This window comes from Pleurodeles waltl, chromosome 2_1, assembly GCF_031143425.1.
Source record: "Pleurodeles waltl isolate 20211129_DDA chromosome 2_1, aPleWal1.hap1.20221129, whole genome shotgun sequence".
NCBI classification, from domain to species: domain Eukaryota; kingdom Metazoa; phylum Chordata; class Amphibia; order Caudata; family Salamandridae; genus Pleurodeles; species Pleurodeles waltl.
Genome location: NC_090438.1, coordinates 669,396,310 through 669,422,651, shown reverse-complemented (window position 1 = coordinate 669,422,651; position 26,342 = coordinate 669,396,310). Strand labels below are relative to the sequence as shown.

The window sequence follows — 26,342 nt, the reverse complement described above, 5'->3', positions numbered from 1 at the left end:
AATACCACCATATAGCACCACAAAAATACACCACACAGTGTTTAGAAAAATATATAATATTTATCAGGATAATTGTAGGTCAAAACGAAATAAAGTTGCAATGTGAATTTGTAGAGATATCACTGGAAAGTGATATAAAATGTCTTAAGTCTTTAAAAAGCAAACAAAGTCTCTTTCAAGCACAAAGTACCTGGTTTGGAGTGGAAAATCTCCTCAGAGGACCACAGAAGAAGAGATACGTGGAAAAAGGGTGTGTGCGTCGATTTCTCCCCAGCACACACGGACTTGCGTCCTTATTTTTCACGCGGGGAAGTCGTGCGTCGTTTTCCGGCACGCGGACAGTCTCTTTCTGTGGATCGCGGGGATTACCAGATGTCCCGGGTCTGTACGTGGATTTTCCTGCTTGTTTTCTGGCTGCACGTCGTTCTGCGGGGCTGCGCGTCGAAATTACGATCTCACGGCAGGCGTCGCGTTGATTTCTCCTCTAGAGGTCGGGCGGCGTTGTCCTTGCGAACCCGTGCGTCGAAGTTCCGGTCGTCCCGAAGGCGTCGCGTCGGTGTGCGGCATTTTTCTCGCCGCGGAACAAGCTGTGCGTCAAAATTTTCGGCGCACGGAGCGTCCAAGTGAAAAAGAGAAGTCTTTTTGGTCCTGAGACTTCAGGGAACAGGAGGCAAGCTCTATCCAAGCCCTTGGAGAGCACTTTCACAGCCAGACAAGAGTTCAGCAAGGCAGCAGGCCAACAGCAAGGCAGCAGTCATTTGTAGAAAGCAGACAGGTGAGTCCTTTTGAGCAGCCAGGCAGTTCTTCTTGGCAGAATGTAGTTTCTGGTTCAGGTTTCTTCTCCAGCAAGTGTCTGATGAGGTAGGGCAGAGGCCCTGTTTTATACCCAAATGTGCCTTTGAAGTGGGGGAGACTTCAAAGAGTGGCTAAGAAGTGCACCAGGTCCCCTTTCAGTTCAACCCTGTCTGCCAGGGTCCCAGTAGGGGGTGTGGCAGTCCTTTGTGTGAGAGCAGGCCCTCCACCCTCCCAGCCCAGGAAGACCCATTCAAAATGCAGATGTATGCAAGTGAGGCTGAGTACCCTGTGTTTGGGGTGTGTCTGAGTGAATGCACAAGGAGCTGTCAACTAAGCCCAGCCAGACGTGGATTGTAAGGCACAGAAAGATTTAAGTGCAAAGAAATGCTCACTTTCTAAAAGTGGCATTTCTAGAATAGTAATATTAAATCCAACTTCACCAGTCAGCAGGATTTTATATTACCATTCTGGCCATTCTAAATATGACCTTCCTACTCCTTTCAGATCAGCAGCTACCACTTCAATACTTAATGAGGGCAGCCCCAATGTTAGCCTATGAAGGGAGCAGGCCTCACAGTAGTGCAAAAACGAATTTAGGAGTTTTACACTACCAGGACATGTAAACTACACAGGTACATGTCCTGCCTTTCACCCACACAGCACCCTGCTCTAGGGGTTACCTAGGGCACACATTAGCGGTGACTTATGTGTGGAGAAAGGGGAGGTTTAGGCTTGGCATGTACTTTTAAATGCCAAGTCGAGGTGACAGTGAAACTGCACACACAGGCCTTGCAGTGGCAGGCCTGAGACAAGGAAAAGGGGCTACTTAAGTGGTTGGCACAACCAGTGCTGCAGGCCCACTAGTAGCATTTAATCTACAGGCCCTAGGCACATAGAGTGCACATTACTAGGGGCTTATAAGTAAATTAAATAGTCCAATCAGGTATGATTCAAGGTTACCATGTTTTAAGGGAGAGAGCATATGCACTTTAGCACTGGTTAGCAGTGATAAAGTGCGCAGAATCTAAAAGCCAGCAAAAACTGTATCCAAAAAGTGGAGGGAGGCAGGCAAAAAGTTTGGGGTGTCCACCCTAAGGCTGTCCGGTGTAACAGCATCCTAAACCCAGTAAACCTTGCCTGGAAATGTCCTTTTAGCAAAGTTGGAAGTCCCAGCACCTGTTTTTAGCCTATTGACTTTTTTTTCTACACTGCATATTATATATGCTTTCTAGCTCAATAAAAAAAAAGACAATTGTATCGAAAATGTATAAATATAGTACAAAAAGTGGACAAAACAAAATTTGAGTAGCAGACAAGGCACTATAATTCCAGAGACTACACAGCACTAGTCTGTGATACAAAACTGTTTGAGGGTTTCTTGTATATTTGGCTGCACATGGCCCTTGGCAACAATCACACCCCTCAAGAGCTTGCCAGACAGCAAGTTGCAGATTTCTTGGCAAAATGCACAATTTGTTTTTTTGTCTCATGCAGCTCTTTCTGCTCTACAGTAGGCACATATTCCAAGGCAACTGAAGTACTAAAATGTTCACAGGAGCCAATTGTTAAGGGCAACTGGAAACTGTAGTCCAGCACTGAATTGGCCAATTTTAGATTTGGTCCCTTTCTTGCCAGACTTAATGTGACTCAAGTGTCAAAAGGAGCTCTTTTTAGGTATCTTTTAGTCTGCCTTCCAGTTCAGTAATCTGTGCCTGTCTGTGCCTTAATTCTCTGATCATCGGTCTCTTATTTTGTCTCCATCTGATTGATATTTTCCTGTAACACTATCGCTTTCTTTATCTTCACAGAAGTTTTGTATACTTTATCTTGTTTACTTTCTAGTCTACTTCAGATTGTCTCTCTCTTTGCTATGGCTTCAAGTACTAGATAACAGGTTGAGATCAATGTATTGATTCTTTTGTTAAGCACTCTGCTGATTGATTTTTTTTCTCTTTGGCGGTGTAACAATCCTTTTTACTTTCTTATTCCTTCTTCTAACTTTTAACAATGCTTGAGATTATACCAATTACAGCTTCTCCCATCCTTTGTTAACCAGGATTGTGATTGTTCCTAGTATCACCTGAAGGTACTAGGAAATATCAACAGACAGGTATCTGCTACTGTTGCCTGGCATTACAGACATTTCTCACTATTGGAACAGCATGGCTCAGCCTCTCTTTCAGTTTACCTTTTGCCCTGGGCTTGGCCTGTGTCCCACCTTAGACAACGCAGGCCAAACTCAATCCGCCACCTGACCGATAGTGCCGCCAGGACACTGCCGCCACTATTACAAGTTCACTGCAGGGCCGGCGTGCAGAAACAGTGTTTCCGCCCACCAGCCCTGCGTTAAAGAGGGCCTTCACATTGATGCTGGTGCATTTTACTGCCCGTAGTTTGGGCAGTGAAATGCGCAACAGGGCTGTGCATGGGGGCCCCTGCACTGCTCATGCCAAGTGCATGGACAGTGCAGGACCCCCCACCCCATTCCGCCAGCTTTTCCATAGCGGTGTAAACCACCATGGAAAGGCTGGCAGATTGGGACTCATAATCCGGAGGGCAGCACTGCTTGCAGCGCTGCCCTGGCGGATTACAACTGCCAGGACTGCCAGGCTGCATGCCGACTGCAGCCTGATGATGTCAGCGGTTTGACCGCGGTGGCTCAGCCCCAGTCAGAATGTGGTAGATCAGAACGCACTACCACGGCAGTCTGACAGCCACCCCAAGTCTGGCGGTCTCAAGACCGCCAGACTCGAAATTACCCCATCAATGACCAAATGTCAGACAATAGGACCCAGTTAGGACTTAGTTATCAGCTGAAAGAGACTTCAATGCCTCCAAAGTACTGATCCACAACCATACTCCTGAGAGCCTTCGGAATAATGTTACTGCACAGTTCTACAATCTCATTATCCCTGCAGCAAACCACTGCCTACCGCACTGCTTCCACAGCCTCCGCCTCCAAGTGGGGTAGGGGAGCACAGCCTAGTTATATCCTTAAAACTGGTCTAGAGACCTTAATCGGATAAGCTTCTCATTACTTTCACAGGGCAATTGCACGTTAGTTGCTTGTAGTGCTGAGAAAGGCTATCTTCATAGAGCAAATAGGAAAAACCTGATCCAATTACTTCCCCCCTATTTATAAGCAGAGGTGCACTACCAAATTTGGTAAACTGGTTAAGGCATACAGATCTTGTTTTCTGTCCCAGAATTATAATTATCTTTCCCAAAAAGTGAAAGTAGCATTGGAGGAGGGAAGGAATGTAAGATAACTACTGATGATGATTTCACTTTTTCCCTAAAAGGGTTGTGATGTTTACTGGGATTGGAATGTTTTTTGACTTGTAAGGTGATAAAGGAATATGGGCAGGTTCATTCTTTGGTCAGAGATAGGTCTGGTCACACTTATGGAAAGCCCGGGGCTTTCCACTCCTTTCTAGCTGTGACCTTTTAATTGCTGAAAACTACTTAAGCAGAAGAGTGGAAATGGAACCAGGTAAGACAGTTTGTGAGAAATAGATTGTGCACATTCTGCACATTTGCAGACATTTGGGAGGTATGAAGAGGCTTTGGGTAATGATCGCTGTCCATGAATTGAGTTTACGGTTTTGACACACAGGAGAATATTTTAAATATATTAAACATTTGGGATAATAATGTGACATATTCCAGCTGCTAATGACATTGCCTTTTGCATCTCTGAAGTTTGTTATGGTGTCAGAATTATTATATGTATATTAAAGTGGTGTATTCTTCTACATTGCAGCCCCTGCGGAATGGGACTGGCATGGCATTTTGCAGGTGACAGCTCTTTTACAGTGAACTCTTAATTAACAATCAATACACTGTAACTTGACTTTCAAATCAGCAACACAATGACATCCTCAGTTATGTAACTCTATGATGTCGCTTGAGTAATATTTTAAAACCATGTTCCCATCGCCTATTTGATTGCTAAAGAGCTCTTTGACAATTACTGCACTGCCATGCCTCTTCACACATAATATTCCCAATTCTTTATTGTTTTGAAAGATGATAGCTAACAATGTCATTTATATGAGCATTATTGACTGGGAATAAAACTCCAAGAGAATTGAGACAGTCTATCTACACATTGTTAGGATTCCTCTCTTCATTTGTGTTGAACTACTTTTTTCAAGATCCACAAGATCTCACAGAATAGGTCCAGACATGGTGGTCTTCTCCTACACAAACATCTTGTGATTGTATGCAGTGCTTATAATTGGCATGTGTATTCATAAAACATGCATTTGCTTCTTAACATTTGTTCACAATTTATTTTTTGATCCTCATAAATATATTTTTATATGTATTGAAAATCAATTTCCTTGCACTCACCGAAGATAAGGTAATTACTGGGGCACTTCACAAATATTTCCCTACCTGGAAATGTGGTACTTACTGTCTCTAACAGATGGTATTTGCACAGCCACATGTGAGATTTAGGATTAGAAAGTATGTAAATTCCTGAAATTGTTAATCAGTATTTTGGAGTTGTGATACACTTCAACTTGTAGTTCAATCTAAAATTTAAACTTGAAAATGTTTGGAAGACTAACGCCTGGCTTTTAGAGGTTAGATTTTGGTTTTGTAATATATGAGTTCCTTGCCTGAATAAACGAAAAGTGATTTTGTTGCCAGTGTAGATGATTTACTGTGTTGAGGATTCATGTGGCTTTCTATTTTTAATAGGTTTTCTACTAGTGAAAGATTTAGGCCAGGATTCCCCTTTCCTGATAGTAGGGCATAGTGTGAAATATTCTGTAGCACACCTTCTCTTTGCATGTTTGGGACATTGATGGACACACTGTCTGCCCTTTTTTTTTTTCTTCAGAGAGGTGGTTGAAGCATTTGACATTTCAGTGGTGGGAAGGCGGACACAATGAGAGCTATTGCTCTGCAAGAAAGACCTCTGAAACATTTACCAACATAGAGCTCACTGTCTTGAAATCATTTTTCAAAGGGTTTTGCTGAGGTCAAACTATAGTGAAAGGAAGGGGGTGACAGGCACATTAAGTACAGCTAGGACATACCCTTTGAAAGGATATTAGGTTGAACTTTAAAATGTCTTGCTGAATTAATTCACTTTGTACGGGCCTTGTAAGAACTATAGAAGGTTCATTGTCCACTACTGAAGTAGACCAATGGATTTGATCTTTTTGAGTCAGTACCACACTACACCTGCCTAAGGAATTGAGAAGCTGGCCCCTTGAATTCACTCCCTGGCTCAGTGGACTCCCTGATCTGCTTTGTCACTAGTGACTGCAAACTGTTATTTCGAACCCTGGCACTGGAGCCTAGAAGCGCTTTTCTTGTAGTTGTGTGGTCTAGCTTGCAAACTACACTAAACTACAGAGCAGGGTCTCTGCAGTTCTGACCTAACAGCGGCCAGAAAGGGCTTTAGGAACAGGTATACAGTATTGTGGTATCCCTCCATCCTCCCAGAAAATGTGATAGAATTGATCTTAGATTGCTAGATCTAGTCTTGAAGCTTTTATTAACATTATTTATGTAATACAGCTAATATAGCCAAGAGAACCTCTGAAGCATAAGGGGAGTGATGAGCACCTATCCAGCCTACCTACATTAAAGAAAAGGTGTGACCTCCTCTGAAGAAAGTTGAGCCCACATATTTTGTCCAGCTCCAGCTTTTAATGATCTGAGTGATCCATTTTTCCAGTTTTGAGCTGCAAATGCCATCACCTGGCATTAAATACCCTAAACTCTCTGGCAAAGTGCAGGTTTAGCCAATTTACCAACATGAGCCAGGAAATCCGGTGGACTGTAACCCACAAACTTCTCATGGTTTACTTAAGGAAGGTACATACATGGCAACAATCAGTCCTTTGAAGCTACAAAATATTTGCTTATTTGTGAGTCCTAAACTCCTTTCCCAATGGATGGGCACACACAAGAACTCTAGCCTACGTATTTAATACATTTTATTAAAAATGAATACACCAAAAAGAAACAAAACAGTAGCAAAGAAAGTGATTAATAAACAACATATTAAAAATAATTACAACACTGTTGATGGTATTCGTTAAATGCAAGCATTCATTGAAGACACCAGTTTTTGCTAACTAACACTTTCCTACTAGCCTCTAGCTAATCGTTCCTATGACCAAACTTTTTATCTGATTTTCTTAGGTTCTTTTGACCCTGCATACCGTTACTGAAAAGCTGATTTTTTTTTTCTTTGCTTCTGTGTTTTAAGAAGGTCGCTCTCTCAGTTATTACATTCTTGAACTAGGAAATACGAAGATAAGGGCCCGGCTCTGTGGAGCTAGTGGCCTTCACTGGATATGTTTGCAGTACATAGCTCACCCAGACCACCCTAGGAAAGCTGAAGATGTCTCTATATGAATATGTGTTTGTACTAGACTTAAATACCATTTTCTGATTATTATGAATGGACCAGATATCCTGCTGATGTAGAATGCAATAATTAGCATATGAATTTAGTTGCACTTTTCCTAAAACACATGATCCATTTTAAATCACATTAATTACATATATATGAGCAATTCATGTGCTATCAACCTTTGAAAAAGCAAACGTTATATGTTATAGACGTGTTAGTACTAAATAGAGAACACATTAGTAAATGAAAAATGAGCCCTTGAATGCATGAATATATAAAGTTAAGGGGGGGGGCGACATAAGTAGAAAACGCGAATGACATGTCATGAGGTAATGCAGCCCTGTCTGGCTAAATCTGACATTTTTTGTGAGAGTGTAGCATGCGTCAGAAAATTTGCGAAAAGAGCACTTTTTGCTGGAAGGCTCTAGCAACATCAAAAACCTTGCATCAGACATGAAGGACACATTTTTCAGACCGAAGATTCTTTTCATCATGAGTACCTTCTCAGCATATATAACCCTTGGCAGCCTGGTCAAACAAAGCCTCACTTGGATAAACTGCGTTTCCTTCATTTTATAGTCAGGTATGGAGATAAAATCTTTGAATGGCCAAAGCCCCTATTTATGACCACTCAGAAGTAATTATAGATCCTCCATAATAGATCAATTGGCCCGTTATCTTTGTAATCGTATTTTACCTTTGCCAAACACTTAATTGAAAAAAGGACATCTCGACTGCTCCCCAGGGAACAAAAGAGCATATCTTTCATCCTTTGTTCTTTACTTTCCATTATTTCTAGTTTTTGTGGTTTCTATTTAATCATGTATTTTTCGTATTATTTAAAGCCTTCTTTGTACCCCTAAGCTCTTTATCTTTTAACTGTGTTGTTATTTGAAATAGCTGAACTGATAAACGTTAATAAGCTGTTACACATGAAGTGTAGAATAATGGGGTCACCAAAAGGAATATACTAAGTTACTATTGTTCATATTTACATCAACACTTGTTTGATAAGGCATCAGGTCATAAGGTTAGTTAGAGTGCAGAGAAAAGGCTGAGTTTGTATATTCTTCTTCTAGGCCCTAGCAGAGTATCAATGTAAGGGCTGGTAATCAAACGACGATCCCACAAATACCACACAATGACATAAGGAGGTTCTAGGGCATCTGAGGCAAGAGAAAGGGGTATTACTATGCCGAAAGGTAGTCAAAGGGAGATGGGACTGAGAAGATAACAATCATAGGAGGTGGGACAAGACCTGTCTGGTGAAGCCATGTGTGCTGGAGCGACCCAGAGGATAGCACAACGCAGACATCTTTTTTTTAATAACTTTAATCAAAATAGTAAAAATATAACATTGTACATGGTTTCTGAATAGAAAACCACAACCTTTCAGGAAACCAAAACGCCTGTCTTGTTTTAAAGGGTTACCTTTGAAGCTCTCAACCAGATTATCAATAAATGCATTTAGTTACACTGCTTATCCTACCACTCTGGCAAAGATAGCAAGTCAAAACCTGCAACTTTTTAATTCTAAATAACTTTCCTTGGCTCAATATGTAGGAAAAGACGGCCTGGTATGGTGCAACTAATGTCAATATTAAACTACAAATGCAGCCCTTTTGTCCTCAATAATTTTAACCCATCAAAGGTCTTCTCCTGGACGAGATGCAAGTAAATTGTATTGCTTTTCCACTATAAACTTTCAGCCACAAAATAAGATAATTATATATTTTCAGTCAGGCTTCAGAAAAGGAAACTGTACAGAAGAAGGCCTTACATTTTGTTTGTTACCACACATAATACAGGTTAAAGTTAATCTTATGAAAGACAGATAAGCTGCACTCCTGATGTCAAACACAGAAAATGATATTTAATTTTGTGGTGCTAGTGAAAAGTGGTGGTTGCAGGATTCCGCCGTCAGGATTAACAAACAGCTAGTTCCAGTTTCTAATTAAGAAGCACTTTGCAGCACAGATGAACGATCAAACTCACAACATGGATGTAAAAATGCTTTGAAATTAATTATTAAAATAACTTTTCAAACCTAAATTGGTTCCAGCAAGTTGGTCAGACGGATCATACCCTGGACCAAACACGTGTTTTGGGCCTAGAACAGCCCTTAATCAGCAATGCATTACAGAAGATCACTAATCAGATTCTGCTAAACTTCAACCAATCCAGATTCCCAATATAAGACTGATAATCTCCTCTCCCATCCTTCCCTCCAACCACTGAAAAAGCTAATTCTGTAGTTCCCTCTTTCATGATCACCTGAACCTTGACACCCATGTCAAAAACTGACACAGGGAGTATATCCTCAACTCAGATATCTGAGGATCTTGAAGCCTTTTATCCCTGCATCAAACTTTGAAAGTGTTGTCTTGCCACTGGTACTCTGTAAGACGATTATGAAACTTCTTCTGTAAAGGCATCCTTAAAATCAAGGCACGTTCCTGCAAAAGTGGTCCTTAAAGGTCCAGGATCCCTAACATCTGAGTGTTATCATTTTTAACAAATTACCCTAGTGCTCAAATATGTGAACCACTCCTTATAGAATGTGCATGAATCTTCAAAACTACCTGCCCAGCCTACAGTGTGGTGTATCTGTCCCCAAAATACTTCTCTCAGGTACTAATCATTTATGGTAGAAAATTGTAATTTGAAGTGCATAATCACTGCATTTGGAATTGCCTGACTTAACAAAAACAACCAAAAACATGTTCTGGTTCTTCTCTGGCAGTGCTCCATGGGACTGTAATTCCGTACTCTATGAATTTTGCAATCCTCCTTCATTGAGTTATTAAAGAAGGCACTTTTGACTCTACTGTTCCAACACTTCCCTGTATGAACACTAAATGTGCATAATGATAGTCAATAAACACCCCCCTCTTATTCTCATATCTAATTATCTATCTCTAACTGACTCCATTGGCAGTTGTTCCACCTGTTTTCTTTGCTCTTGCAGCTCTTTCATTGATGTTTGTTTATTTATTTTTTTACTTTATTTATTAAGCAGTTTTGTACAGTGCTGTTTATTGCCTTTTAGTAATATGAGAGTACTGACAATTAGGTGATATATCTTGATTGTAGAAAGGTGGGGTAAATGGCCAATCATGCAGGATGAGCAACCACGTCCAGTAGTCTCAACTAAATGCAAGATTGTCAGTTTCCTAAACTTTATGTGATTGGGCTCAGGTTTTAGGTTATGGTTAATTGCATTTCAGTGTCTTGGTACTTGCTTATCCAAAGATCTGCACTATATTTCGCAGTGTTGAATGATTGTTGGGTGCCCCACTGGGAAGAAATTGAATGTGAGTCTCTAGTGGGTATGTAGTGAAGTGTCAGGTTTGTGTAAGCTTTGTAGAAAATACAAAATACCTTGAATTTAACTCTATAATCTACACTTACTAATGTTTAAAATTGAGACAGCAGAGACACAATGGGTATAATCAGTACTGACTAGATTACCCTCCTAATATTTAGATTTTGTATTCTCAGACATCTTTGTAAAGTTTCACCGTTAAGGTTCTGAACTAATAGTTCTCATTGCAATCATTTTTTAGACCATTTTGTTCAGATTTTCTAAAATTAAGAACCATAACAACTCCAGATCATCAGTTATCTTTTGTGACTTCTATGTGTGTTCTGAACCAATAACAAACAGCAGGCTATAGTGTCCACTTACCATATCAAAAATACCCATGTTACTTCCCGCTCCCTCACCCATCACACCGTCATGATTCACAATTACAATTCTGCGGTATTCCCAATAGTCTCCCCAAATTTTTGCATGTTTCTGGGGCAGCCTTATCTCAACTTATATATAGGTAATTCCAAGGCCATGCCGTGGCTCATTCACCTTGCCCATTACTGAATGCTGAAGGTTCACTGCCTTGCACATATTTAACTAGGTCCCTCTTTGAGAGCACCCATCCCAAAAGGAATAGTACCAGCTGATGTGTTAGGATTTTGCACTGAATAACCATTCAATAACTTCAGTTAGAGCACTGTGCATTGTATCCCAGAAGAGTGCAATAAAGAACCACCTCCTGCATTCCATGTATCAAGCAGTTCCGGAATGTCTCTTGTCTGTATCTCCATAGGAACCACTGTGTAGGATATGTCCTCTATAAGTAATTGAGTTGAATTATATGAAATCGCCTAGCTGTAGCCAATTCTCATGTAGACATCCCTGCTATCTGGCACTCCTCATCTCCGAGGTCCCTGTTCCACGCCCTTCATAATGTGCTGAATGTGTCTTTTATTGCCATCTTACAGTCCTACAGTATCATAGTCATAGAATGGTCTGATAAACTGTAACATGTTAGTTTTTCGGTTTGCTCTTATACTTGTAAACACAAATCTTCTTCATTTTTGATAATAGATGTATTTTGGGTACTTTTGTTTTAATTTCACATACAAACATTATTGTTTCTTCCCAGTAGAAAATGTAAAAAAGAATAAAAGCAAAGGCCTGTTGTTATATATGTTTTCCTTTTGTCTTTCCTTTTTTAGGCTGAGGATTTTCCAGCCAGCATTGATTTTAACAATTCCCTCAGTGCTGAGAAGGCAGAGGGTGTGGATGAGATTTGTGTAGAGCTGGACGAATCAGAGATCAGGTATAATGAACTGCAGGATCGACTACAGCAGCTCGAGATGGAGAATGTGGAACTCCAGCGTACCACAGAACTTCAGAAAGCACAAGCACAAATGGACAAAGATAAGCTAAATAAAATCAAGGAAGAAAATGATCGGCTGACAAAAGAGAGTGATGAAATGCGGAAACAGTGTGAATTTCTTAACTCCACTCAGAGCACTGTGGAGGAACTTCAGGAGTGCCTAAAAGTACTTGAAATGAATGCTTCAGAAAAAGAAAGGGAAAAACAAACTCAAATTGAGTTATTGGAATCTAGTAACAAGGACTATGCATCACAAATATGGCTGCTGAATCATGAGCTAGAGACTGCCAAAGCTGCTGCAAGCCTGAAGGATATGCAAATTGAGGAACTCCAACTGAAGACAAGTGCTACTGAACAAAAGAATCTTGAGCTCCTTGCAAGAATCAACACCGTCCTGAATGAAAAGGAGAAACAATCGACCATGCGGTATGAGGCTGCACTAAAGATTCAAGAATTGTCAGAGAAGCTGCGAGACACAGAAAGGGAAAAAGATGAAGCACTGAAACAGGGAAGTGAATATCTACCCCCGCTCAAATACATAACTGCGAAAGTACAACAGAAAGTAGATGAACTGGATGGGGTGGCATCCTATCCCATGGAGGAGGCAGCACTGGTTGGAAAAATGTGCCTTCTTGAGGGAAGCGAGCTAGCATCACATTTGTCTGCTTCCAATGACCAACAGCCAGTGAATGTGGCAGACATGTCTATGCTGCAGCTAGACTCTGTACACCTCCCGGACAAGTTTCAGCAAGTGACCAATGACAAAGAAACTGCTGAAGGTATGTATGATACCACTGCAGCCATCCTGAGTGAGCAGAAGGCAGAGATTCAGGGGCTTCAGGAACAAATTAAGTTGCTAAACCTGAGTCATTTGAAAGACCTAATGAAGTTTAAAGAGGAGGAGGAAGCGCTGAAAATGCAACTCGAAAAGGAAGTCCTTCAAAAGGCAGAGTTGGAAAGGAGCCTGTTACATCTGAAGGATGAATTGTTGCAGGCAAAAACATATGCAAACACACTAGAAATTGATAACTTGGAATCGAAGGAGATTTTGCACAGAACAAACACTGAGATGGCAGAACTTGGCATTCAGATCTGTTCTCTGTCTTCTGAGAAAGGGAATAAAGATCAGTTACTGGCACAAGCTTCAGAGAGGCTGAAAGAACTTGAACAGCAGGCAGCAAAGGAGAAGGAGCAACTGGAACATGAACTGGTGCAGCTCATGGCGGCAAATGAAACACTTGGAGGGAAATTAAAAGAGTTGGAGCAAAGCACTGCGACCATTCCTGACCTGCAGAGGCAACTGAATGAGACTCAGAAACAAGCAAATAGTTTCCAGGAAGTCAGTAAAGAAGAGATATCCACAGTGAAGTTTCAAATGAGTGCTGAAATCTTGAAGTATGAAGACAAACTGAAGGTAATGAATTGGTACCTCCAACAAAAATATATTTAAACCTTCAGTGAGTGTCTTGGGATATCCCACTCAGTATGTGTACTTGCTATTTCCTTCTCACAAAGAGTGCACTCGGATCACATGTAGTTTAGCAACACTCATTGATCACACCAGTTACAGATATTAACTTTGTGCGGAGGGGGAATCAGTAATGTTTTTTAAAACGTTAATGACTTTATTATCAATTATGCAGCTCTTGACCTCTCAGTGTAGCACATGCCATCTGACTATATCTGTATTATAACTTTTATTAAGGTCAGCTTCAACCTTGTGAGAAGCAACAGGGCACTTTAACATATCCCTAAATAATGATAATTAATATTACATTTGTAGAAAATAAAAATGTAAATGTAATATATTAAAGAATCAAGTAATTCAAAGCACAGTGAAATCCAAACCAGATTCAACAAAACAAACATGGGTGGCTCCTCCATTAGGGCGGAGGAGCATCGCCCCCGCTAGCAGCAGCAGCAGCTGCAAAACCTTTACAAGAAAACTATAATAAACTGTTTATTATCGTTTTCTTGTAAAGGGTGACGAGCAGTGACCGCCAAACACACATGTGCAGTGTGCTCTCTCCAGCCCGAGACTGTGTTGCCGTGCTGGAGAGAGCTGGCACAGGCTCCAAGCCTGCCTGGGTGCTCCCAGCCAATCCTAACGCTGCTCTGAGCAGCATCAGGATTGGCTGCAGGGCAGGCTAGGAAGCTGTTCCTGCCTGCAGCAGAGGAGACTGAGTAGTGCTGGCGTGCAGTGTTTTTTAAATTTAATTAATTTAATGTTTCTTCTTCCCCCTCCCTCCCCTGTGCGACACCCCACCCCTTTCGTGAGCTGCGACTGAAAACAAACCCTTAAAACTAAGGTCAGACAATCCACAAAATCAACAAACACAATAGCAGCTAAATTCCACAACTGTAGAGGTGCTTTAGAAAATGCTTCATTCAAATACTTGGAGTTCTGAGCTTAAGGACAATGTATCAAATTTATTTTACTTTGGAGACATTTGTAACTGGAGCTTTCCCACCAGATGGCTTGGCTTCAACGTGACTAGTGAGTTCATTGGCTTACAACAGAGTTTAAACAGAATAATGGTGCACAGTGGGAAGTCTGTAGGGAAAAAATAAAAGAGTAATGTTAGGCCCAACTCCAGGAGTTTGTATGTAATGGGGTGAGTAATGTAATAAGAAAGTCTCAATGGACTACAGTCTTTTGGGGAATGATACAGCCAGGAGATGTACGTGAGTTTCAAACAAATATTGCAAAAGCCAATAAGACTGACCTTTTGTGTAGCTACAGTACCTCATGGCTTTACTAGATTTCCCTTATGAGCAAGAAGGAACTGCTTACAAAATTCTTTACAAGGGCTAAGTGCCACTATGACAAGATGTTACTAGATGTCCCTAGATGCAAGTTAGATGCAATGGCTTGAAATGTCCTTCATGAAACTGAGGAGTGGTCTGGTTTCATCATATAAATTTGCATACATATTTTTGTGACTTTAATGATTTGTAGTTGTTTTCTCTAGTATAAATATGCCACAGCTAGTTCATGACGATGAGAGAATTTCGCATCTCTCATTAAAAGTCTTAATTACAATGGAAGATTGTGATGACACCATAAAGTAAATAGAGGTGCTAGCATTCATCTTTAAGTTCAAGTGCCTTCAACCTTATTCTTATATGGCTACTTTTTTAATTGGAGGTACATGTGTGGCCTGTAAATTTTAGTTTCTTATACAGTGGAGACCATGTGAAGGAACTATGCTGATCCACTTCCGTGTTTTGTGATCTGGACTAGAAGGAAGCAAAATGTCAGTGTCAGTTGAACAGTTGAAAAAACAATCTGAAGAAATGTAACCAAAAATATATGTTTAAGGAATGTGTGGCTATAGATACGCATGCTGCACATACTCCTGCCATCTACTGTTGGGCTCGGATGTGTGCAAGTTGTTTTTCTTCAAAGAATTCTTCTTGAGTCACAGTGTACTGTGACTCTAACTCTTGCTTGCAATGTGCATCGTCATCGGCTTCATTATTAGAATGTTTTCTTTCTGCCTTTGTGCGGAATGTGGGCTCCCGTGTTCAGGATCAATGCTATTGCAGTGTTATTTTCGGCCTTTACAGTTCCTCCCCTACCGTTGGTATTATATTTGTTCATGCCCCCATTCCCTTGTACTGGGTCGACATCTGAAGTTTAATCCGAGGTGGATCTCCAGTCAACCTCGGCTCGTGCACGACTAGGCCTCTTACGACGCGTGACAGTTCTTACGGTCCAAAAAAGACTCTTCAAGACTGCCGAGTCCATCAACTCAAGATGTTGCGCAGAGGTGGACTAGACATGTCAGAACTTTGGCATCCTAGACCTCGAGGGGTAACATCATCCTGAACCATCGGCCACCGACAAGGAGGCTTTCTTGCCTGAGTGTTCTGGTTCCGACCTCGAGATCAAAGACCTCTTGCTGGCTCAACAGGTCATGGGTACAGCTCCCATTCCCCTCGACACTACTCCAAGCTTCCACCCCCACAAGTGGCGCTCAGCCACTCTGGACCCATATAGAGTGTCTTCTTGGCCACCATTGTCTTTGGGCATGGTCAGCACTGACCCTTGGCTTCAGAATCTACACCCATCTTTGGCTTGTCACCAAAGAAAATCTTGAAGTAGGTGAAGCCTTTTCCTGGCTCAGCACTGCCATGGCTGCCGGACCCGAAACCGTCAGCATCGAAACACAAGCACCAGTGTTGAAACATTCTGTGCAGACAGGAAGATTGGCCATCAAGCCTGGTGAACCAGTCCTCCAGAAACTGCAGGATGAACTCAACACTTGAGAGGCAGGTTGTCACCGCACCCCCAGACATGCTGGATTCTCTCATAGCCTGTGGTGCCAGGCACACTCTCTCCCCTCCACCACACCTCCCAGGCCTCCTGCATTATCATCCCCACCTCTTTCTCTGCCTAATCCACTTTTGTACACTCCACAGGGGGTCACTGCGTTCTCACCTGGGCAAATACGGTTGCCGAGTGGACTTAGCAACGTGCCCCCACAAGGAAACACATGGGATTCTTAGGATGTGGATTCACCAGGAGATACAGATCCTGACCTTTACCCTGTCCGCCCCTCTCCTCCAGATGACACCATCTCCTACCACGAAGTCTTGGGTAGAGCTGCTACATGTCATAGGGTGGAAAAAACTCACTCCTCATATTTTCAAGGAGCCGGTGAAGGCTAGAGTTATCACAGCCCGAAGTCAATAAAAATTTCAGGGCTTCCCTTTTCCATTTACATTAGGGGCCAACTCCCTCCTGATTCCCTGTTGGACCACACTGGCCATAAACTGGCAAACGCACAATGCGCTGGCAATGCCCCTCCACTAGACAAATAAAGTATACACATAGACGCTGCTGGCAAGCGTGTCACGGCACAGTCTGTCAATAGTTGACATATCGCCAGCTCTATCGCCCGGCTTTGCAGGTACAACCGCACCTACTGTGATGGGATGGAGGAACTCTTCCAACATCTTCCAGAGGTAGAGCGTTCGAGATGGCTCAAGTTGTTTACAGAAGGCAAGCTGATTACCACCAACACCATTAGATGTGCCTTTGATGGTGCTGACAGTGCTGCTTGGTGCATTAACTCAGCGTACTCCATCATAGACATGCTTGGCTCTGTGTCTTCGGCTTCAAGCCGGATGTTCAACAACATCTCTTAAACCTGCTGTTTGATGGGGAACATCTCTTCAGGCCCAGGTTCACCACCTTGTTGTCTTAAAAAAGACACAGGGGTGGTAAACGCCATGGGAGCCCTGCAGATGTATACCCCTTGTGTGTCCTTTCAATGCTCGACTTATCTTGGAGACTCCAAAACCAACTTCCCTGATGCCTCCACATCCTTCCAATGTAAACCACTTCAGCAAACCTCCACAAGAAGTTACGTCAGTGGTGTCTGCCATAGGAACAGTGACAAATGTAGAGGCAAAGGTGACTCCCCAAAGGACCAAACTCAGCCAAGCAGTGACGTGCCACTTCCCCCTTACCACACAAAACCTTTTGGGGGTCAACTTCAGATATTCTTCAAAACCTGGTAACAGGTCACCTCACACCAGTGGGTACTAGGCATCAACCAACACAGCTATTGCCTAGAGTTTATTTCATACCACCCAAAATACCAGGCTTTGGACATGTCCTTTCCCAGGACCATCAATGACTACTTTGGGAAGAGGTTCAAGTGTCTCTTCTTAAATGGGCTAGAGAGCCTGTGCCACATCATCTGCGGGGCTCGGGTGTAATCCCTCTATTTCAACCGCAGGTCCTTGAACAAGTATATCCTGTCAAAATATTTCTACATGGTCACTCTTCTGGATGTCATTCCACTGCTGCAGTAAGGCGATTGCATGGCTGCACTGACCCCAAAGATCCTTACTTCCACATCCCGATTCATCCAGCACATCAGCACTACCTCTGGTTTGTGGTAAATAGCAAACACTACCTGTTCAAAGTGCTGCCCTTGGGAGTCAATACTGGGCCTCGAGTTTTTACAAAGTGCCTTGCAGTAGTAGCTGCACACCTACGAAGACAAGACATTCACTTATTTTCACACTTAGACAATTGGCGGATAGAGAGCACAATGCAACAGCAGTGTCATGTACACACCCAAATCACTATAACCCTGCTTCACCAAGGCGGTAAAGTCTCATCTCCACCCCTTCAAATCAAACCCTATCTGGCAGCCATCCTCAATGCAGAGGTCAGGACAGCATATCCCAGTGCAGCCAGAGTCCAGTCCGTTCATTTGTGACTCTCTCTTTTTCAGGCAGATTAACAGGTCACAGTCTAGACAGTCAGGTGCCTCCTCAACATGAAGGCCTCCTGCATCACCATAGCTTTCCATGTAAGGTTACGCCTGCTGCAACTGCAAGAATGCTTAAGGTATCAAAGATCTGTAGCAGAGGGTGACTGGGAAGATCGAGTGTGGATCAACCTCTGCACTCTTTACTCTCTGCAGTGGTGAAACACCAATAATTTGTTGAGTAGTAGCCATTTCTGAAACCAATTCTGCAGATTACCCTTACAAATGATGCATCTCTCACTGGATGGGGGGGTGCATCTACAAAACCTGACTGTCTAGGACCAGTGGGATCCAAATCACAGGGACCTCCACATCAGCTATCTGCAGGTGTGGACTTCCCATCTAGCACTCCAGGCCTTCCTTCCACATATAGTGGGCAAGATGGTGCTTGTCAGGATGGACACCATGACAGACATGCATTAATACAGAAGGAGTGAAGCACTCACTGTCCCCAGGTTTCTCTGCTAGCTCAGTCCATCTGGCACAGGGCTCTCCACCACAGGATCCACCTGCTGCTGGGGTACCTCCCTAGAGTGGACAATGCCATTGCCAACCGCCTCAGCAGGATGCGGTAACAAGCCCATGAGTGGGAACTCACCCAGAGTCCTCCGTCAGTACTTCTAGAGCAGGGGATTTCCAGACGTAGACCTCTTGCCGACAGCAGAAAACACAAACTGCCCAAACTACGCCTCAAGAATCCCACACCCACAGTACATGAACAATGCACTATAGATGAACTGGGCACAGATATTTGCCTATGCCTTCCCACCCCTACCACTCCTTCCATTCATGGTTCGGACAGTGCAGCAAACATAGCTTACCCTCATCCTGGTGGCTGTCACTTGGGCCACACAACCCTGGATCACCACTCTCATCAAGCTTTTGCTGGTTCTGCACAAGAGGTTCCCCAACTGGGCTGACCATCTCACTCAATACTGTGGAGAAATCAGGCACCTCGATCGCAGGAGTCTCAACCTTGCAATCTGGCTTCTGAAGTCTAAGAGTTTGGTTACCTCACTCTATCTCCTGAATATGTGGATATTCTTAAAGAAGCACAAAGGCACACTACTTGTTTCTACTATGCTGCCAAATGTAAAAGATTGTCTGCTACTGCCTTTCAAACTAGATTGACCCCTTAGCAGCCAGCATTCATAAAATTGTTTGTTTCCTACTACACCTCCAAAAGTGGGATAGTCTTCACCTCTGTTTGCCTACCCTGCTTTGGATGCCTATCTCCAAAATAGGCACACCTCTCCCTCTTTGGGATTCCAGCCATCAAAGCTAATATAGAAGAACTTAAAAGAGTCATCCCTCCCTGGGTGCCTCCGGCCCCAGTGCGAAACCTGACGTTATAGTTAGAAGACTTGAGCATCACACCTTTGAACTCCTTCAGTCATGTCCTCTGCAATTTCTCTCTTGGAAAGTAGCTTTCCTGGTAGCTATCACATGGGGATGTGTCTGTGAGCTCCAATCTTTAACTATGGAAGAACTTTTTTTTCAGGTTTATAAAGATAGGGTTGCCATTCACACCAGCCCTAAATCTTTTTATAAGGTGGTCTCTCCTTTCCACCTTAACCAGTCTATAGAACGCCTAGTCTTCTTTCCTCAACCTGACTCAGTTGCAGAAAGGGCTCTACATACCTCATGCATGAAACAAGCCTTAATATACTATGTGGAGAGGATGAAGCCCTTCTGAAAAACTCAACAGCTGTTTGTTGCTTTTCTGATCCCCATAAGGGGAAGGCCTTATCTCAATCAGGCATAGCCACATAGATAGTTAAATGCATTCAAACCTGTTACACAAAAGTTAAAAGGGTTTTGTCTGCTCCTGCTAGAACCCACTCTACTAGAAAGAAAGGAGCCTCTATGGCCTTCTTTGGGAATTCCCCAAGCAGACATTTGCAAAGCAACTACTTGATCTACACCATATACCTTCACTAAACACTAATGTGTACACGTGTTAGCCAGCCAACAAGCCAGTGTTGTTTAGGTTGCACTTCATAAATTTTTTTGTCTTTTCCATCTTTTGCAACATCCACACGCTAGGGGAGGACTGCTTTACAGTCTAGAAATAACATGTATATCAACAGCCATGCATGCCTCGAACGGAAAATGTTACTTACACTGTAACCATTCGTTTGTGGCATGTAGTGCTTGTAGATTCACCACTCTCCTTCCAGGATGCCTTTGGCTGTTACATTTATCATTCCTTCTTACTTCTTTTGCAGTGTCCGCTATCTCTTTCTCTCCTGTTTCAGTTTGCTCCAGCTCCATCCTCACCTGCCTTGCAGGAAACAATCTAACAACAGAGCTGATGACCATGCGCATTGCAACAAATAGGTAGAGTCATAGTCCCTCGTAACTCGAGAAAAAATCTTCTAAGAAAAATCAACGTGCACACATCCAGGCCCAACACTAGATGACAGTAGTATGCACTGCATGCGAATCTACAGCACTACAGCCACAGACAAATGCTTAGATGTTTACATGGTGAGTAACAATTTCCATGCTACTATTTTCCTATGAATTGTTCTTGTGGCTGGTAACATGTTCACAAACCTGTAGTACCTAACGTCATTACTAGAGGCCCCTGTCCAGTCAGATGAACAAAATGAAAAAAGCTTTCACAGTGCTGCATTATTTCTGCTGGTTAGCAGGTGCCCCTCTCATGTCAGATGCAGCTGCTTCTAATGTTCTTCAAAGCAGGGGGGGATATCTTCACCTTTGCTACTTTTATGGTTTGTGCTTCTCCATGGTACAATATGCTACAGAGTTCAACCAAGGGCACAATTCAGTAACCCATATACACGAATTGGAAACAGACAGCCATGGTAGATCATCAAAATAGCTAACTGATGGATGACACAGAGTAAACAACAATTATGCACTGGTTACAAGCAGCCATGAAAATGATCTAAGCAGTCCATCCATTGCAGAAGTCATCTCAGAAGTTCTTTCCAAGACTCATCAGCAGCTACAGAGGAGAAAACCCACTGTCATGCACCTCTTAAAGGCACTCAAGGTATCTTGGAATTACCCTGATATCTGACAAATTTCAGTATGATTAACACTGCATGTGAACCCAACAGTTAGTGAGGTGCTATACAAAAACCCTAACTCAAGGAAGCTTAACATGCATGTATGAAATCTAAACCTATCCTGCAGGTCACAAGTTTGAAACCACATAGGGTTTTTCATCCTTGTAAGATAGTTGAATAGTGTTGCCATGAAGCTGGAGAACAATTACACACAGTAAACATTTATCTTTTTTTAAATCAAAAGCCCAAATTATATTGAATATCACACGTGCATGCTGATTTCAGTTTGTGACCAGAATCACCCAAAGATGGAAAAGATGTGTTGAGGTATTTGATACTGCACGTGTCCAGCTCTGAAGAGCAGAAGATTGTTCTATAATTTAAATTGCAGATTTGCAGTGTAACAGGATACTGTATGTAATGTAATGACATATACATAGAACTTAATATAAGGTCTGCTGTGGTTGGGGAACTGAAATCAGATTGGGAAGGGTTGGGGACAGGTATGTGACTGTACTTGTTGGGTACTGACACGGAGTGCAGAGGAAGGAAAAGAAAAGAATTCTTGGATGGCCCCAGGTTCCTTAATTTTACACAAAGTAGACATGGAAGCATGTATGTTTTTCAAAGTGGTAGTCACACCACACAGTGGGTCGAAATCTCTTATATAGCTGTGAGGTTGAGCTTTTCAAACACTGCAGTGTTTGAGAGCACTCACACCCTTCGTGGGTTGCCACAGTCACAAAAATAATCCAAAATAGCAATTCTGTTTTGTGGTGACAGCTTGTGTGATAATCCAACTTTATGAGAAAGTCTATTTTTTAACTCCGAATAACAAGAGTCACACCTTATCTCACAAAAAGGAAGCATGCAGAATTATACAGCAATGACAGAACTAAAAGGAAGTTGGCCAAAGTAGCCCTTGGTGGGAGAGTATAGGGAAAATATTCTGCAAACATTCCTGGATTAAAAAAATATATATATTAGTATATAGTAAGATCCATAGGTGATATTCTGCAGCTTTGAGGTTGGTTTCGTCAACTTACTTTTAGAAACATCATAAAGCTAAGTTTCACAGGTTAAAACAGCAGCTTACCAAAAAAGCCGAATGAAGACTGATGTAGCAGACTTCTTTTTTTCCTGGTTGATGTCTTACAAATGGGGTTTTTAAAAACCATACAAAGAAAGGTATTTACAGGTATTTTCTTAAATTTTAGCAGTATATATCAAAAGTAGGAAGACAGCATTTTTGGTATTGTAAAATAGAACTGTGCACAAGGCCTATTTTTTGTCCGTCTTCAAAATGAAGACCTACTATGTGTTACAAAGGAGCAAATGGGCAATCAAGCTTGTCCTCCTCCTTACGAGACAGCTGCAGTATATAACAAGCACTTTCAAAGCCAATACGATTGGCATTGGCTGCCAGCCTTTTGAGAATTCTTGTTTTGTCATGTTTTTTGCAAAACTTTATTGTTTGAGAAGCTGCTGAGTCCTCATCAATCTAAACAAAAACGTTGGTTATAGGCAAACATGTTGCCTTGGTTTAAAAAAACAAAAACACACATTGGCACTAAAGAGCACACATTTGTGTGTTGATGTATTACTTATGAAAGGACAGCAAGCTGTAACTCATAGTTGTAGGAAAGTACCATCTTGCCTGGCATGTTACCCCCATTTTTCACTGTATATATGTTGTTTTAGTTGTATGTGTCACTGGGACCCTGCCAGCCAGGGCCCCAGTGCTCATAAGTGTGCCTGAATGTGTTACCTGTGTTATGACTAACTGTCTCACTGAGGCTCTGCTATCCAGAACCTCAGTGGTTATGCTCTCTCATTTCTTTCAAATTGTCACTAACAGGCTAGTGACCAATTTTAACAATTTACATTGGCTTACTGGAACACCCTTATAATTCCCAGGTATATGGTACTGAGGTACCCAGGGTATTGGGGTTCCAGGAGATCCCTATGGGCTGCAGCATTTCTTTTGCCACCCATAGGGAGCTCTGACAATTCTTACACAGGCCTGCCACTGCAGCCTGAGTGAAATAACGTCCACGTTATTTCACAGCCATTTTACACTGCACTTAAGTAACTTATAAGTCACCTATATGTCTAACCTTTACTTGGTAAAGGTTAGGTGCAAAGTTACTTAGTGTGTGGGCACCCTGGCACTAGCCAAGGTGCCCCCACATAGTTCAGGGCAAATTCCCCGGACTTTGTGAGTGCGGGGACACCATTACACGCGTGCACTACACATAGATCACTACCTATGTGTAGCTTCACAATGGTAACTCCGAATATGGCCATGTAACATGTCTATGATCATGGAATTGCCCCCTCTATACCATCCTGGCATAGTTGGCACAATCCCATGATCCCACGGGTCTGTAGCACAGACCCTGGTACTGCCAAACTGCCTTTTCAGGGGTTTCACTGCAGCTGCTGCTGCTGCCAACCCCTCAGACACGTTCCTGCCCTCCTGGGGTCCAGCCAGGCTTGGCCCAGGATGGCAGAACAAAGGACTTCCTCAGAGAGAGGGTGTTACACCCTCTCCCTTTGGAAAAAGGTGTCAGGGCTGGGGAGGAGTAGCCTCCCCCAGCCTCTGGAAATGCTTTCATGGGCACAGATGGTACCTATTTCTGCATAAGCCAGTCTACACCGGTTCAGGGACCCCTTAGCCCTGCTCTGGCGCGAAACTGGACAAAGGGAAGGGGAGTGACCACTCCCCTGACCTGCACCTCCCCTGGGAGGTGCCCAGAGCTCCTCCAGTGTGCTCCAGACCTCTGCCATCTTGGAAACAGAGGTGCTGCTGGAACACTGGACTGCTCTGAGTGGCCAGGGCCAGCAGGTGACGTCAGAGACTCCTTCTGATAGGCTCCTTCAGGTGTTGCTAGCCTATCCTCTCTCCTAAGTAGCCAAACCCTCTTTTCTGGCTATTTAGGGTCTCTGCTTTGGGGATTTCCTTAGATAACGAATGCAAGAGCTCATCCGAGCTCCTCTGCATCTCTCTCTTCACCTTCTGCCAAGGAATCGACTGCTGACCGCGCTGGAAGCCTGCAAAACTGCAACAAAGTAGCGAAGACGACTACTGCAACTCTGTAACGCTGATCCTGCCACCTTCTCGACTGTTTTCCTGGTGGTGCATGCTGTGGGGATAGTCTGCCTCCTCTCTGCACTAGAAGCTCTGACTTTCTAAGTTGTCATCCGGCGGCGTGGGACTCCTTTGTGCAACTTCGGGTGAGCACCGTTTCACTCCTCTTCGTAGTGCCTGTTCCGGCACTTCTGCGGGTGCTGCCTGCTTCTGAGAGGGCTCCTTGTCTTGCTGGGCGCCCCCTCTGTCCCCTGACGCAATTGGCGACATCCTGGTCCCTCCTGGGCCACAGCAGCATCCAAAAACCCTAACTGCATGATTTGCAGCTAGCAAGGCTTGTTGGCCTTCTTTCGGCGGGAAAACACTTCTGCACGACTCTTCACGACGTTCGACATCCATCCTCCAAAGGGGAAGTTTCTAGCCCTTGTCGTTCCTGCAGAATCCTCAGCTTCTACTGCCTAGTAGCAGCTTCTTTGCACCCACAGCTGGCATTTCCTGGGCATCTGCCCATCTCCGACTTGCTTGTGACTTTTGGACTTGGTCCCCTTGTTCCACAGGTACCCTCGTTTGGAAATCCATTGTTGTTGCATTGCTGGTTTGTGTCTTTCCTGCAGAATTCCCCTATCACGACTTCTGTGTCCTTTGGGGAACTTTAGTGCACTTTGCACTCACTTTTCAGGGTCTTGGGGTGGGCTATTTTTCTAACCCTCACTGTTTTCTTACAGTCCCAGCGACCCTCTACAAGGTCACATAGGTTTGGGGTCCATTCGTGGTTCGCATTCCACTTTTGGAGCATATGGTTTGTGTTGCCCCTATCCCTATGTGTCCCCATTGCATCCTATTGTAACTATACATTGTTTGCACTGTTTTCTAATACTATACTGCATATTTTTGGTATTGTGTACATATATCTTGTGTATATTTGCTATCCTCATACTGAGGGTACTCACTGAGATACTTTTGGCATATTGTCATAAAAATAAAGTACCTTTATTTTTAGTATATCTGTGTATTGTGTTTTCTTATGATATTGTGCATATGACACTAGTGGTACTATAGGAGCTTCACTCGCCTCCTAGTTCAGCCTAAGCTGCTCTGCTAAGCTACCATTATCTATCAGCCTAAGCTGCTAGACACCCTATACACTAATAAGGGATAACTGGGCCTGGTGGAAGGTGTAAGTACCCCTAGGTACTCACTACAAGCCAGTCCAGCCTCCTACAATAGTGAAATCAGCCAATGGCAGAAGTGAGCTGGCACATTGCCTTTTGATGCATGCGTGGATGGAAGGAAATGTGAAAGACAGAACCACAGACTAGTGGATGAAGTCTGGTTGAAAACTTCTACAGGTAAGTATGGTATACACACAATTTTAGTTTTAAAAAAAGTGCTTGGCTAACGTAGACTTAAAAAAGTTAATCGGGGTGGCACTGGCTGCCAGGCTCTTGCCTTTGAGAAAGAAGGCTAGAAAGAAAAGAAATGAAGAAAGAATGAAAGAAAGTGGAAGGTAAGAAAGAAGGAGGAAGGCAAGAAAAAAAGGAAGAGGAAAGAAAGAGGAAGAAAGAAAGAAAGAACAGAAGAAAGGACAAAGCAAATAATGGAAAGAAAGAGGAGAGAAGCAATGATGGAAAGGAGGAAAGAAAGAAGAAAAGAAAGAAAAAGGAAAGTAAGAAGGAAAAAGAGAGAAAAAAGAAATAAACAGGAAGGCAAGAAAGAAGGAAAGAGGAGGAGGACAGCACTCTTAAAAGCTCATAGTTAGAGTTTATGTGAGCTGTTGGTATTGTGCAAAAAGAAAAGCAGTTTTCAGATAAACAATGGCTGCTTCAAAAAGGTATTTACAACCACATTGGAAAGAGACAGGAACTGAAAAAGCCGGAATGTGCTCTGTGCTCTCATCTGGTAGGAAGCATCTGGCTATCACATCAGGCTATTCAAACAAACATATCACTAAAATACTTAAGTAAAAACTAAAGCAATGGCACTGATGGGAACTACATTGTATGTGGCTGCGCTCCTAGCGAATTGGCTAAAGGCAGTCACTCAAAATGAAATTAACCATTGGCT

At 42.9% G+C, this 26,342-nt stretch overlaps 1 protein-coding gene across 5 annotated transcripts in view; it reads left to right on the top strand.

Annotated features, from left to right (window-relative positions):
- The window catches only part of FYCO1 (FYVE and coiled-coil domain autophagy adaptor 1), a 733,597-nt gene that overhangs the window by 179,236 nt on the left and 528,019 nt on the right, over nt 1–26,342 (top strand). For all 5 annotated transcript variants that reach the window (XM_069216428.1, XM_069216419.1, XM_069216401.1 and 2 more), the window contains one exon: nt 11,696–13,273. In XM_069216428.1, the coding sequence (XP_069072529.1) occupies nt 11,696–13,273 (1,578 nt within the window). The remainder of the gene's footprint in view (nt 1–11,695; nt 13,274–26,342) is intronic.